This window comes from Triticum dicoccoides, chromosome 5A (assembly GCF_002162155.2).
Source record: "Triticum dicoccoides isolate Atlit2015 ecotype Zavitan chromosome 5A, WEW_v2.0, whole genome shotgun sequence".
In the NCBI taxonomy this organism is placed as follows: Eukaryota; Viridiplantae; Streptophyta; class Magnoliopsida; order Poales; family Poaceae; genus Triticum; species Triticum dicoccoides.
In genome coordinates this window covers 583219115-583231931 of record NC_041388.1, presented here as the reverse complement: position 1 = coordinate 583231931, position 12817 = coordinate 583219115, and the positions used below count along the sequence as shown (strand labels likewise).

The following is a 12817-nucleotide window of genomic DNA, read 5'->3' as shown; positions in this document are numbered from 1 at the left end:
TTCTTTCTTCTCTTTTTTTTCTTCTTCTTCTTCCTCTTTATTTTATCGGGAACGAGGGTCGTCGAGAGGTCGAGGAGCGGTAGAGGAGAAACCCTAAATAGAAAGTATCGTCGGTGTGAGATACATGTACCGTCGGTATCGGACACTACACCCACATCCCACAAGTGGCGCGGGCTTCGACGCCCACGTCACTTGTGGGACGTGGATGTAGTGTCCGACACCGAAGGCCACATGTATCTCACACCCATGATACTTGCTAGCTATTTAGGGTTTCCTCTACCGAAAAGAAGAGGAGAAATAAATAAGAAGAAGAAAAAAGAAGAAAAAGAAGAGGAGAAGAAGAAAGGAATAGTGGAGAAGAAGAGAAAATAGAATAATCCCGGATAGAATAATCCGCCTTTTGGTACGAAGTTCTGCAAAGTTGTTCTGGAATGGAGTCCCGGATAGAATAATCCGCCTTTTGGTACGAATTCAGCAAAGGCCTTCCAAATAGCGATATTCGGAAGGCTCTTGCTGAACTTTGTACCAAAAAGCGAATTATCCTATCTGGGACTCCGTTCCAGAACAACTTTGAAGAGCTTCGTACCATCATGCACATGTTACTTTCGCCTAATGATGAAGACATGGTTTTGTTGAATCCCTTGACACTAGGCAACCTCCCGACCCCTCGGCGATCCTATCGAACATGAGAGGAAGAAGAGGATAAAAAAGAAGAGGAAGAAGAAAAAAAAGAGGAGAAGAAAGAATAGAGGAGATCAAGTAATTGTTTTCTTTGTCCGGCAGGTTTGGAGAAAATTCACCAAAACAGTTCCGGGACTGCCGAAGGAGCTGGAATTTAGACACCCGAAAGTAAGTACTATAGTAGCATGTTCCGCGCATCTCCTAGTGATTCAAGCGCTAGTTTCATCAATACCATTTAGCATTCTTGCTTATCAGTTTGATTGACCTCTATTTCTTGTAAAGTGGTTGTGGCAGGAACAAGGGAATGATTTCTGTGGATACTACATCTGCGAGTCCATCCACCACGCGACCTGTGAGCGGGGCGGGTACTCTAACGAACAATATGAAGTACGTAAATAACAACATTCACAATTTTATTTTATTACCATCATTTGTGTTGAGTTTCATTCATTTATATATATATATATATGTATTGACCCCCTTCTTCAAATTAGATGTTTCGGAAGCGGGATGAACTCCTAGCACCAGCTCGCATGCGAGCAATTCAAGAGGAATTGGCGGCATTCTTTCTTGACCACGTGATCCCTGAAGACGGAGAATTCTATGTGGACCCTGAGTCCGTATGATTATATTTGTAAGAGATAATTACTGTATATATGTAGCCGGTAGTGTCAGATAGATATACGAGAACTTGTTGTTCGACCAATCTCTCGGAGAAGGAGAGGTGGTCGATATCACTTCTCTCTATATATATGCATATATGTTCATGACGATCTTCTGCTTCCTTCGTTTGCTTACTAGCTAGCTAGCGTGTCTAGTCCTCTCTATATACGTATGTATAGTACGTAGCGTCGACCAAGCACGGACATAACAGAGGACACTTCTCTTTATTAATTATAACTAGCTAACACAATATATGAAACACCTAAATTAACCCCCCAAAACCCCCAACCCCCCCCTTTCAAAAAAAAAACAAAAACCCCAGCCACAGAAGTGCTGACGCGTGGATGCCTATTGGTCCCGGTTGGTGCCACCAACCGGGACCAAAGGGTCTCCTCACTGGGCTCTGCACACTGCCCACGTGGAGGGCCTTTAGTCCCGGTTCTGGATTGAACCGGGACTAAAGGGGGGAGGTATTAGTACCGACACTTTAGTCCCGGTTCCGGAACCGGGACTAAAGGCCCTTACGAACCGGGACTATAGGCCCTTTTTCTACCAGTGGACCCTCGGCCTCTCCAACAAGTGATGAGCACAGCCATATACTAGTACAGGAGGTCATTCATATAGGACATTCCTTGTGACAGCATCCCCAAATTGTGTCACCAAACATATGATGATATAATAGCAGACAAAAGAGACGCTCTGAAGCAGCGCTTTCAAGAAGGAACCGCAACTCGCATGTCAATGTTGGGTTTTCACCTGGAAAAAATACATCTGCAGTGTCTGCCGCCATAGTCATTGTCCACCATTCTACCGGCCCTCTGACACGAACTAACCAGCCAAAGGAGATGTCGGTGGAAGGGAAGACGCCATAATGTTGCTTCCGACCACTACTGCACCACCATCTTGTCAATGTTGGTCGTGCACACCATGACAACGCTAGTAGCTGTGGCCACCAAATACGCCGCCTCAATTCTCCATCATCGGATCCCAACGTGACCGAGTCAACGCCTTTTGCATTGTGCTAGATCCACATGATACGGCAAACCATGTGTTGGAAATATGTCCTAAAAACAATAATATTGTATTGTTATATTTTCGTTCATAAATAAGAGTTTATATTCTATGCTATTAACTGCTATGATTCTGGAATATATGATTCGGTGGAAAACTCATATGCACGTATGGAATGATAAACGATACGAGAATAAGTTCTTGGTCTTGCCTCTAAGATTGGCTCAAGTGTTGTTGGTGATCATGTTTTTCGGATCTTAAGATATCGTTAAGTGTAATGATAGTCCTAAAACAACATTGAGAGTATGACATTAGAAACACGATAATATTGAATCGACCCAAACTTGTTTGTTATACTTTGAGATAATATCGTCTGAAATCAATTATTAGAACATGGAGTGCTAATGTGTGTTTTAGTTCCATAGACCATGAGAGTATCGTAGTCACTTCTTACCGTATTGTTGACTTTGCGGTTGCTCAAATGTCATATGTAACACGGTGATCATAATGACAACTTACAAGTTCATCGAAAAGTTTGACAAGGGACTAGATAGCTCAAGAGTGAAATTTGCTCCTCCAACGATGGAGAGATATTCTTAGGGCCCTCTCGATGTGACGACATCCATCATCACTTGGCCAGAAACAAGTGAGCACGTCACGGGAATGCTGGAACACATCAACGAGAAAGAAGAACAAAACCGGTAACGAGGAAAATGGTATAGTGAGCATGATGATGACTCAAGAGGATACCAATACATCTCACCTCAATTTTTGTGAAGTATCGTGAAGCAAAGGGAACATCACATGATAACCAAAGGTTCACTTGATTGACATTTGTATACTCGGATGATATATGGTTTGCTAAGAAACCTAAGTTGTTGTTTCTTAAAGTTTGAGAATGTGATGTTTATGTCAAGAGGCTTCAGCCTGATAAGCTCGAACCCAAAGCAAAGAAGTGTGTCTTCCTAGGATACCCTAAAGAGACCATCGGGTATACCTTCTATCACTGATCCAAGGGCAATGTTTTTGTTGCCAAGAATGGATCCTTTCTAGAAGGAGTTTCCGTCGAAGGAAGTGAGTGGAAGGAAGGTAGAGCTTGATGAGGTAATCATACCTTCTGTCGAATTGGAGAGCAGCGCATCACGGAAAGAAGTTCCCGTGATGCCTACACCAGCCAGAGAGGAAGCTAATGAGGATGATCATGAAACTTTGAATCAAGCTGAACTTCGTAGGTCAACTAGGACACGTACCCCCCTGAATGGTATGGTAATCCTGTCCTGAAAGTCATTTTGTTGGACAACGGTGTACCTACTAACTATGAAGACGCAATGATGAGCCCAGATTCCGATAAATGACTTGAGGCCATGAAATACGACATAGGATCCATGTATGAGAACCAAGTATTGACTTTGGTAGACTTACCTGACCGAGAGGCATTGAGAACAAATGGATCTTTAAGAAGGAGGATGGACTCTGGTAGTAATGTCATTGTCTATAAAGCTCGACTTGTCGGAAAGGGTTTTACACAAGTTCAAGGGTTGACTATGATGAGACTTTCTCACCCGTAGCGATACTAAAGTCTATTAGGATTATGTTAGCGATTGCTGCATTTTTCGATTATGAAATCTAGCAGATGGACATCAAAACATGGTTCCTTAAAGGAGAGTTGTATATGATGCAACCGGAAGGTTTTGTCAATCCTAAGGATGCTAATAAGGTATGCGAGCTCCAAGTAGAGTGTGGTAGCAGCACCTACATGTGAAGCAGAATACATAGCTACTCCAGAAGCGGCGCAAGAGGGAGTCTAGATGAAGGAGTTCATGTCCGATCAAGGAGTGATATCTAGTGCATCAGATCCAGTGACTATCTTTTGTGACGACACTGATGCCATTGCCCCATTGTCAAGAACCAAGGTTTCACAATAAGAAACACATCAAACACCGCTTAAACACCCATCCGTGATTACATCAAGGAGGGAAACCTAGATCTTTGCAAAGTACATACGGATATGAGTGTGGCAGACATGTTGACTAAACCTCTTTGACGAGAAAGACATGATCATCACCCAAACTCGATGGGTGTTAGGTTCATTACTATGTAAACTAGATTATTGACTCTAGTGCAAGTGCAGGACTGTTGGAAATATGCCCTAGAGGCAATAATAAAGATGTTATTATCATATTTCCTTGTTCATGATAAATGCTTATTATGCATACTAGAATTGTACTACTGAGCTTATACTAGACTAGCTCGTTGATCAAAGATGGTAATGTTTCCTAACCATTGATAACGGGATCACATCATTAGGAGAATGATGTGATGGACCGACTCCTAAGCCTAACATCAGATCGTACCATTTAGTTTAATTGCTATAGCTTTCTTCATGTCAAGTACCTGTTTCTTAGACCATGAGATCTTGCCGATCCCGAATATCGGAAGAGGCACGGCCGTGCCTCTCGCGGAAGCAAAATCGTGCCTCTTGCGAAAGAAAAAAGAAAGAAGAGAAAACGCGTTTTTTCCGTTTCCGAGAGGCACGCCTCTCGAGGAAGCAAAACCGTGCCTCTTACAGAAGAGAAAAAAGAGGGCACGACCGTGCCTCTCGCGGAAACAAAACCATGACTCTCACGGAAGCAAGATCGTGCCTCTCACGAAAAAAAGAGAAAACATGTTTTTTATTTCATTTCCGAGAAGCACGGTCGTGCCTCCCACGGAAGCAAAACCATTCCTTCACAGAAGCAAAAACATGCCTCTTGCGGAAGAATAAAAAAAGAGCACATAAGTTTTTTCCCATTTCTCAGAGGCACGGCTGTGCCTCTTGCGGAAGCAAAACTAAGCCTCTCGCGGAAGCAAAACCGTGCCTCTCGAGAAAAAAAAAGAGAAATGAGTTTTTTTTCTGTTTCCGAGAGGCACGGCTCGCGGAAGCAAAACATGGCTCTCGCGGAAGCAAAACCGTGCCTCTCGTGGAAAAAAAAGGAAAACACATTTTATTTTCCCGCTTCCAAGAGTGCCTTTTGTAGAAGCAAAATCGTGTCTCTCGCGAAAAAAAGAAGAGAATGTGTACTTTTTTCGTTTCTGGGAGGCACGGTCGTGCCTCTCGCGGAAGCAAAACCTTGCCTCTTGTGGAAGCAAAATCACCCCTCTCGCGGAAGCAAAAACGGAGAAAACGCAGGGGGGGGGGTTCATTTCCGAGAGGCACAGTGCCTCTCACGGAAGAAGAAAAAGGAGAGAAAACCCATTCTTTTCCTGTTTCCGAGAGGCACGGCCATGCCTCTTACGGAAGCAAAATTATGCCTCTTGCGGAAGCAAAATCGTGCCTCTCGCAAAAAAAAAGAAACAAGTTTTTTTTCGTTTCCTAGAGGCATGGCCGTGCCTCTTGCGGAAACAAAACCATGACTCTCGCAGAAGCAAAATCGTGCCTCTCACGAAAAAAAAGAGAAAACATGTTTTTATTTCATTTCCGAGAAGCACGGTCGTGCCTCCCACGGAAGCAAAACCATTCCTTCACAGAAGCAAAAACATGCCTCTCGCGGAAGAATAAAAAAAGAGCACATAAGTTTTTTTCCCATTTCTCAGAGGCACGACTGTGCCTCTTGCGGAAGCAAAACTAAGCGTCTCGCGGAAGCAAAACCGTGCCTCTCAAGAAAAAAAGAGAAATGAGTTTTTTTTCTGCTTCCGAGAGGCACGGCTCGCGGAAGCAAAACTGTGCCTCTCGTGAAAAAAAAGGAAAACACATTTTATTTTCCCGCTACCAAGAGTGCCTTTTGTAGAAGCAAAATCGTGTCTCTCGCAGAAGAAAAAAAGAGAATGTGTACTTTTTTCGTTTCTGAGAGGCACGGTCGTGCCTCTCGCGGAAGCAAAACCTTGCCTCTCGTGGAAGCAAAATCACGCCTCTCGCGGAAGCAAAAACGGAGAAAACGCGGGGGTTTTTTTCATTTCCGAGAGGCACAGTGCCTCTCACGGAAGAAGAAGAAGGAGAGAAAACCCATTCTTTTCCTGTTTCCGAGAGGCACGGCCATGCCTCTTACGGAAGCAAAACTTTGCCTCTTGCGGAAGCAAAATCGTGCCTCTCGCAAAAAAAAGAAACAAGTTTTTTTTTGGTTTCCTAGAGGCATGGTCGTGCCTCTCGCGGAAGCAAAACCGTGACCCTCGCGGAAAAAAACACGCTTTTTTTCATTCCCGAGAGTGCCTCTCGCGAAAGCAAAATCGTACCTCTCACGGAGGAAAAAAAGAGAGAACACGTATTTTTTTCGTTTCTGGGAGGGACGGCCGTCCCTCTCACAGTAGAAAAAGGAAAAAAATGCGTTCTATTTTTCTGTTTGCGAGAACGCCTCTCGTTGAAGCAAACCATGCCTCTCGCGAAAAGAAAACGGTGACTCTCGCGGAAGAAGAAAAAATAAGAGAAAACACGTTTTTTTTTCGTTTCCGAGAGGCAGGGCCAATGCCTCTCGCGGAAGAAAAATACAAACAAAACATGTCTTTTTCCGTTTCCGAGAGGCACCGCCGTGCCTCTCGCGGAAGGAAAACAATGTCTCTCACGGAAGCAAAACCGTACCTCTCACGGGTGAAAAAAACCTTTTTTTTTAATTTTCAGGAGGCACAGCCGTGCCTCTCGCGGAAGCAAAACCATACCTCTCGCGAAAGAAAAAAACACGTTTTTTCTGTTTCCGATAGGGCACGGCCGTGCCTCTCGCGGAAGCAAAACCGTACCTCTCACGAAAGAAAAAAATATCATGTTTCTGCATGTAATTTAATTAGTTGCTCCCACAAACACTTGTTCATTTGTGTCGACGCGTTGAGCCGTGATTTGTATTTGTTTCAACTCAAACAGACACACGCGGATCAGATGAATCGGCGCGTTCGAGTTGCCCTAAGGAATATGCCATGCAGGCTCAGCCGAGCGCCGGTAGTTAGCTAAACGACCCAAATTGTCTCAAAAAGAAAAGAAAAAAAGCTAAACGAGCCAAATTTACTCCTCGAGAGTCTGCATGGGTTGAATACGAGCCACCAAACAAACACCTGTTGTTTCTGCCCGCCGTCGTCGGCGTGGGTGATCTTGAGCGCGCGCGAGGCGCACGAATCTCTCGTGGGCGCGCCTCGTCCGTGACGCTGCTGGTCCCAAGTCGCGCGCATAGAGATGGTGCGCGCGTACTGCGTTCGCGCACGTGCGTGCGTCTGCCGCGCGCGCCAGCTTGGTCGATGCGACGCCGGGGTTCACGCAGTCGACCGATTCGATACGTATACGAGCTCCAAGCTTGAATCGAATTATATTCTTACCGGATAGTGGTACATTTCAAAGCTCGTCAATGCAGAGGCCATTCCACGTGTATGCGGTGCGGGTTGGTGAGGGCGTGTGAAGTGCACGTACCAGGAAGCCGGGTTTGATCCCTGTTTCAAATAAAAAATGCACATCTCTCCCATGATTGAGATAAGGCCATGATCGACACTCTAATTATAATTACAATTAATCAGCCCACGCTATCCTGATGCAGCTACTCCGCTGTATGTAACTGCGATCTTACCTTGATCCCCTGATAATCTAATCGATTTACAGCGCTATCAAACAGTAAACCACTAGGCCCAAAGTCCAGAGTTATGCAGTAGCCAACGCTAAGAGCATCTCTGCTAGATGCCCTAAACTTAATCCCTCGAATCTTTCCCCTATCCTTAAAAGTTAAATGTTTTGAGGTGTTATAAACATTTGCTTAGCTAGCAGATGCCGTAAACTTAATCCTCTGTAAATGACATTTGGTTCACGCAGTTAATAGAACACTTTGCCTGGGTGCATGTTGTCCGCAAACCTTGAGCTAAATCCATCACACACGCACACATTAAACTTCCTAAATCCATCACACGCACTTTGAAATAAAAACATTGGCAGATTTCCATCATGAACATAACCCTGGCTAAATCAAACCATCACGAGATTCTGGCGAAATAAACCATTGAAATGGTTGCTGCTGCTGTCCGTATGGAGCAGCACAAATCAAAACCCAACCCCCATTGACATGGCTACTCCCTTGTGTACGATTAGGATCTTATCCTGATCCCCTAATAATCAAATCGTTTTACAGTATCAAATCAAACAGTAGGCCACTAGGATAACGTTATACACACTAGCCAACGCTAAGCTCACAGTCACACCCTACCCTTCGTCCATCTATAAATAGGCCGGTTGCTCGTCCAGAACTCTCACACCATCCACAGCAAGCAACATTAGCACTACACTCGTACCACTGTTCTTCCATCTTAGAAGCGTACGTACGCCAAGATGTTCGGCGGCGGTCTCCCCATCATCGGTGGGATCGGCGGGCTCACAGGGAGCAAGACCCGGCTCAAGGGGTCGGTGGTGCTGACCCGCAAGAATGCACTCGACTTCAACGACCTGGGCGCCACCGTCATGGACAATGTCACCGAGTTCCTCGGCCGCGGCGTCACCTGCCAACTCATCAGCTCCACCATCGTCGATTCCAGTGAGCACCATCGAGCACTCTCCTTCAGCATTGCGTACTTATCTTCCCGTGCAATGCAATGCAGTCTCTGATTAGCTTGTTTGTTTACGTGGCTCGGCTAGACAACGGGAACCGCGGGAAGGTGAGCGCGGAGGCGAGCCTGGAGCAGTGGATCACGAGCCTGCCGTTCATCACGGTGGGCGAGAACAAGTTCAGCGTCACCTTCGACTGGGCGGTGGACAAGCTGGGCGTGCCGGGCGCCATCATCGTCAAGAACAACCACGCCTCCGAGTTCTTCCTCAAGACCATCACCCTCGACAACGTCCCCGGCCACGGCAAGGTCGTCTTCGTCGCCAACTCGTGGGTGTACCCGCAGGCCAAGTACCGCTACAGCCGCGTCTTCTTCGCCAATGATGTGAGCGAGCTCTTCAATCGCCAATGATCCATGTGTTCAATGGATGCAACGTACGTTTTTGCATGTCCACTTATTTAAGTATACGTGTATGTACGTGCCTGCGCAGACGTACCTGCCCACCAAGATGCCGGCGGCACTGAAGCCCTACCGCGACGACGAGCTCCGTAACCTGAGAGGGGACGACCAGCAGGGGCCTTACGAGGCGCACGACCGCGTCTACCGCTACGACGTCTACAACGACCTCGGCGACTCCCGCCAGATCCTCGGCGGCTCCAAGGAGTTCCCCTACCCTCGCCGCTGCCGCACCGGCCGCAAGCTCTCACAGACCAGTGCGTTTTATTTCACTTTCTCTTTCTCAATCAGTAACACAGTCTCTACTTGGAACTTATGAGTACAATCCATTGCGCGCAGACCCTGATCGCGAGAGCCGGCTTCTGCCGCTGGTGCAGAGCATCTACGTGCCGCGGGACGAGCTGTTCGGGCATCTCAAGAAGTCGGACTTCCTGGGCTACTCGCTCAAGGCGCTGGTAGATGGCATCGTGCCGGCCATCCGCACCTACGTCGACCTCTCCCCCGGCGAGTTCGACTCCTTCGCCGACATCCTCAAGCTCTACGAGGGTGGCATCAAGCTGCCCAGCATCCCGGCCCTCGAGGAGGTGCGCAAGCGCTTCCCGCTCCAGCTCGTCAAGGACCTCATCCCCATGGGCGGCGACTACCTCCTCAAGCCCCCCAAGCCGCAAGTCATCAAACGTACCTACCTACCTACTGATATTTTACTTATTTCCCTTAGAAATAAACTTATATCTTACTTACGTATTTCCTCCGTTCCAAATTACTCGTCGTGGCACCCTCCGTTCCAAATTACTCGTCGTGGTGCCACGACGAGTAATTTGGAACGGAGGGAGTAGATATAAATAATTCTATAAACTACTTCTGGTACATAGGATTCATCAAACGTTGGAAGAAAAATAAATATAATTTCGACTATTTACGCACGTGCAGAGGACGAGAAAGCATGGATGACCGACGCCGAGTTCGCAAGGGAGATTCTCGCCGGCGTCAACCCGATGATGATCACCCGTGTGACGGTGAGAGCCAAATTAAAAGTGCTAGTATGTATTAAACATGGACTAAACTAACGGTAAAACTAATCCATTGCATTGCAGGAGTTTCCTCCCAAGAGTAGTCTGGATCCCAGCCAGTACGGCGACCACACCAGCACCATCACCGAGGCGCAGATCGGGTCGAGCCTCGAGGGCCTCACCGTGCAGCAGGCAGTCTCCAGCAACAGGCTCTACATCCTCGACCACCACGACCACATGATGCCGTACCTCGTCAGGCTCAACAACCTCGACGACACCTTCCTCTACGCCACCAGGACTCTGCTCTTCCTCAAAGGTGACGGCACACTGGCGCCGGTCGCCATCGAGCTGAGCACGCCGCTGCTCCAGGGCGGCCTCACCACCGCCAAGAGCACCGTCTACACTCCGGCGTCCACCGGCGTCGAGGCCTGGATATGGCAGCTCGCCAAGGCGTACGTCTGCGTCAACGACTACGGCTATCACCAGCTGGTCAGCCACTGGCTCAACACGCACGCCGTGATGGAGCCCTTCATCATCGCCACCAACCGGCAGCTGAGCGTGACGCACCCGGTGCACAAGCTGCTGCACCCGCACTACCGTGACACAATGAACATCAACTCGCGGGCGCGCGAGCTGCTCGTCAGCGCCGGCGGGATCATCGAGCTCACCGTCTTCCAGCGCAAGTACGCCATGGAGATGTCCTCCGTCACGTACAAGGACTGGAACTTCAACGAGCAGGCCCTACCAGACGATCTAATCAAGAGGTAAGCAAGTTTTTCTTCGTATATAGCAGGTTAATCATGTGAAGAACCGTTCCTCAGTGAGTGACATGGTACTACTAATCATGAATTGCAGGGGCATGGCGGTGCGCGACCCATCTAGCCCGCACAAGGTGCGGCTGCTACTTGAGGACTACCCTTACGCGGTGGATGGGCTCGCTATCTGGACCGCCATCGAGCAGTGGGTGACAGAGTATCTGGCCATCTACTACACCAGCGACAGTGTGCTTCAGAGCGACGTGGAGCTGCAGGCGTGGTGGAAGGAGGTACGCGAGGTCGGCCACGGCGATCTCAAGGACGCGGCATGGTGGCCCAAGATGATGACGGTGGCGGAGCTGGTCAAGGCCTGCGCCACCATCATCTGGACCGGGTCCGCGCTGCACGCCGCCGTAAACTTCGGGCAGTACCCCTACGCAGGTTACCACCCCAACAAGCCGTCAGCGAGCCGTCGTCCGATGCCGGAGCCGGACACCGAGGAGTACGCCTTGCTGGCCCGCGACCCAGAAAAGGTGTTCATCCACACCATCACCAACCAGGTGCAGTCCATCATTGGCATTTCCCTGCTGGAGATCCTGTCCAAGCACTCCTCCGACGAGATTTATCTCGGGCAGCGTGACACGCCGGAGTGGACCTCGGATGCCAAGGCGCTGGAGGCGTTCAAGCGGTTCGGCACAAGGCTGGAAGGCATCGAGAGCCAGGTGGTGGCCTTGAACGGAAACCCCCAGCTCAAGAACCGCAATGGACCAGCCCAATTCCCCTACATGTTGCTCTACCCCAACACCTCCGACCACACGGGCAAGGCCGAGGGGCTCACGGCCAGGGGCATCCCCAACAGCATCTCCATCTGATGAGATATTCGGAGAAAGGTCGGTTCTCGCCAGCACGCAAAAATGTTAGGGTGCGTGCTTGCAACAACATTGCTTAAATAATCCAGTACATTAGTGCTCATTTGACACCCAAGTGTTATGTGCATGGGTAGCCACTGGCCAATGTATCATCTTTCATGTAATTTTCCCTTCCAAATTATATATTAATAAAGTGATGAGTTATGCTTCTTTTAATTGAAAGAGTAGGAAACTACCTACTGTAATTTTATTATCAAAACATAAATAAACATATGCAGACTATGCTAGTAAAACGGGCATTGAATGTGGTTTCGGTACATGGGCCTGAAGCGGTTTCCCGTCCACCTATAATCCCTTGTCGCTAATGTGCCTAGAATTGGAGACAGATGTCAACTGCATGCAATGACATAGCACAGTAAGCCGTGCATTGAGAGAAATGCCTCACATGCTTAGAACATCAGAAGTGCCTTCTTATTTGGAACCACCTCCTATCAAGAGATAAGAGAAAGATGTTCCTACAAGGCTTCACAGAGTTCAGCGACTCTCGGCCGTCGGATCAAAACGCTTGATGGGTTTTGGGCTGTTGGATCGAGAGGTGGGAGTATCTGGGCCGTCGGATCAGGAAGAAACACTGCTGGAATGAATAGTAATGGCAACAGAATGTAAATACCATGCCCCCACCAGGGCATTTCGGTCATTTCACGTGGTGGGGGTATAAAAGGGCTGGCCGTTCCTATGACGGAGACCTAGCCGCCTCCTCCCTCGCTCGCTCCCGCAGCCGCCTCCCTCCTCCCTCGCTCGCGCCTCCGCCCCGCGCCTCCCCCTCGCCCAGCTCCTCCCGCCTCGCCGCCGCCTCCTCTCCCCTCCCGCGCGCCAACTCTCCCCTCCCCTC

At 48.4% G+C, this 12817-nt stretch overlaps 1 protein-coding gene across 1 annotated transcript; it reads left to right on the top strand.

Annotated features, from left to right (window-relative positions):
* Positions 1–8542: 8542 nt before the first annotated feature.
* LOC119303066 (linoleate 9S-lipoxygenase 2-like) lies at positions 8543–12141 on the top strand. The gene is made up of 7 exons (XM_037580156.1): positions 8543–8825; positions 8927–9219; positions 9326–9548; positions 9631–9969; positions 10222–10307; positions 10386–11065; positions 11157–12141. Exons 1-7 carry the CDS (start codon positions 8624–8626, stop codon positions 11926–11928), a joined length of 2595 nt encoding a protein of 864 aa, XP_037436053.1. The 5' UTR covers positions 8543–8623; the 3' UTR covers positions 11929–12141.
* The last annotated feature ends 676 nt before the right edge of the window (positions 12142–12817 follow it).

Bases quoted from the DNA above. Each gene is read 5' to 3' on its own strand.
- LOC119303066 (XM_037580156.1), top strand. From the start codon at position 8,624: ATGTTCGGCGGCGGTCTCCCCATCATCGGTGGGATCGGCGGGCTCACA. The intron at 9,970-10,221 runs GTACCTACCTAC...ACGCACGTGCAG, and splicing joins CAAGCCGCAAGTCATCAAAC to AGGACGAGAAAGCATGGATG. The intron at 11,066-11,156 runs GTAAGCAAGTTT...CATGAATTGCAG, and splicing joins CCAGACGATCTAATCAAGAG to GGGCATGGCGGTGCGCGACC.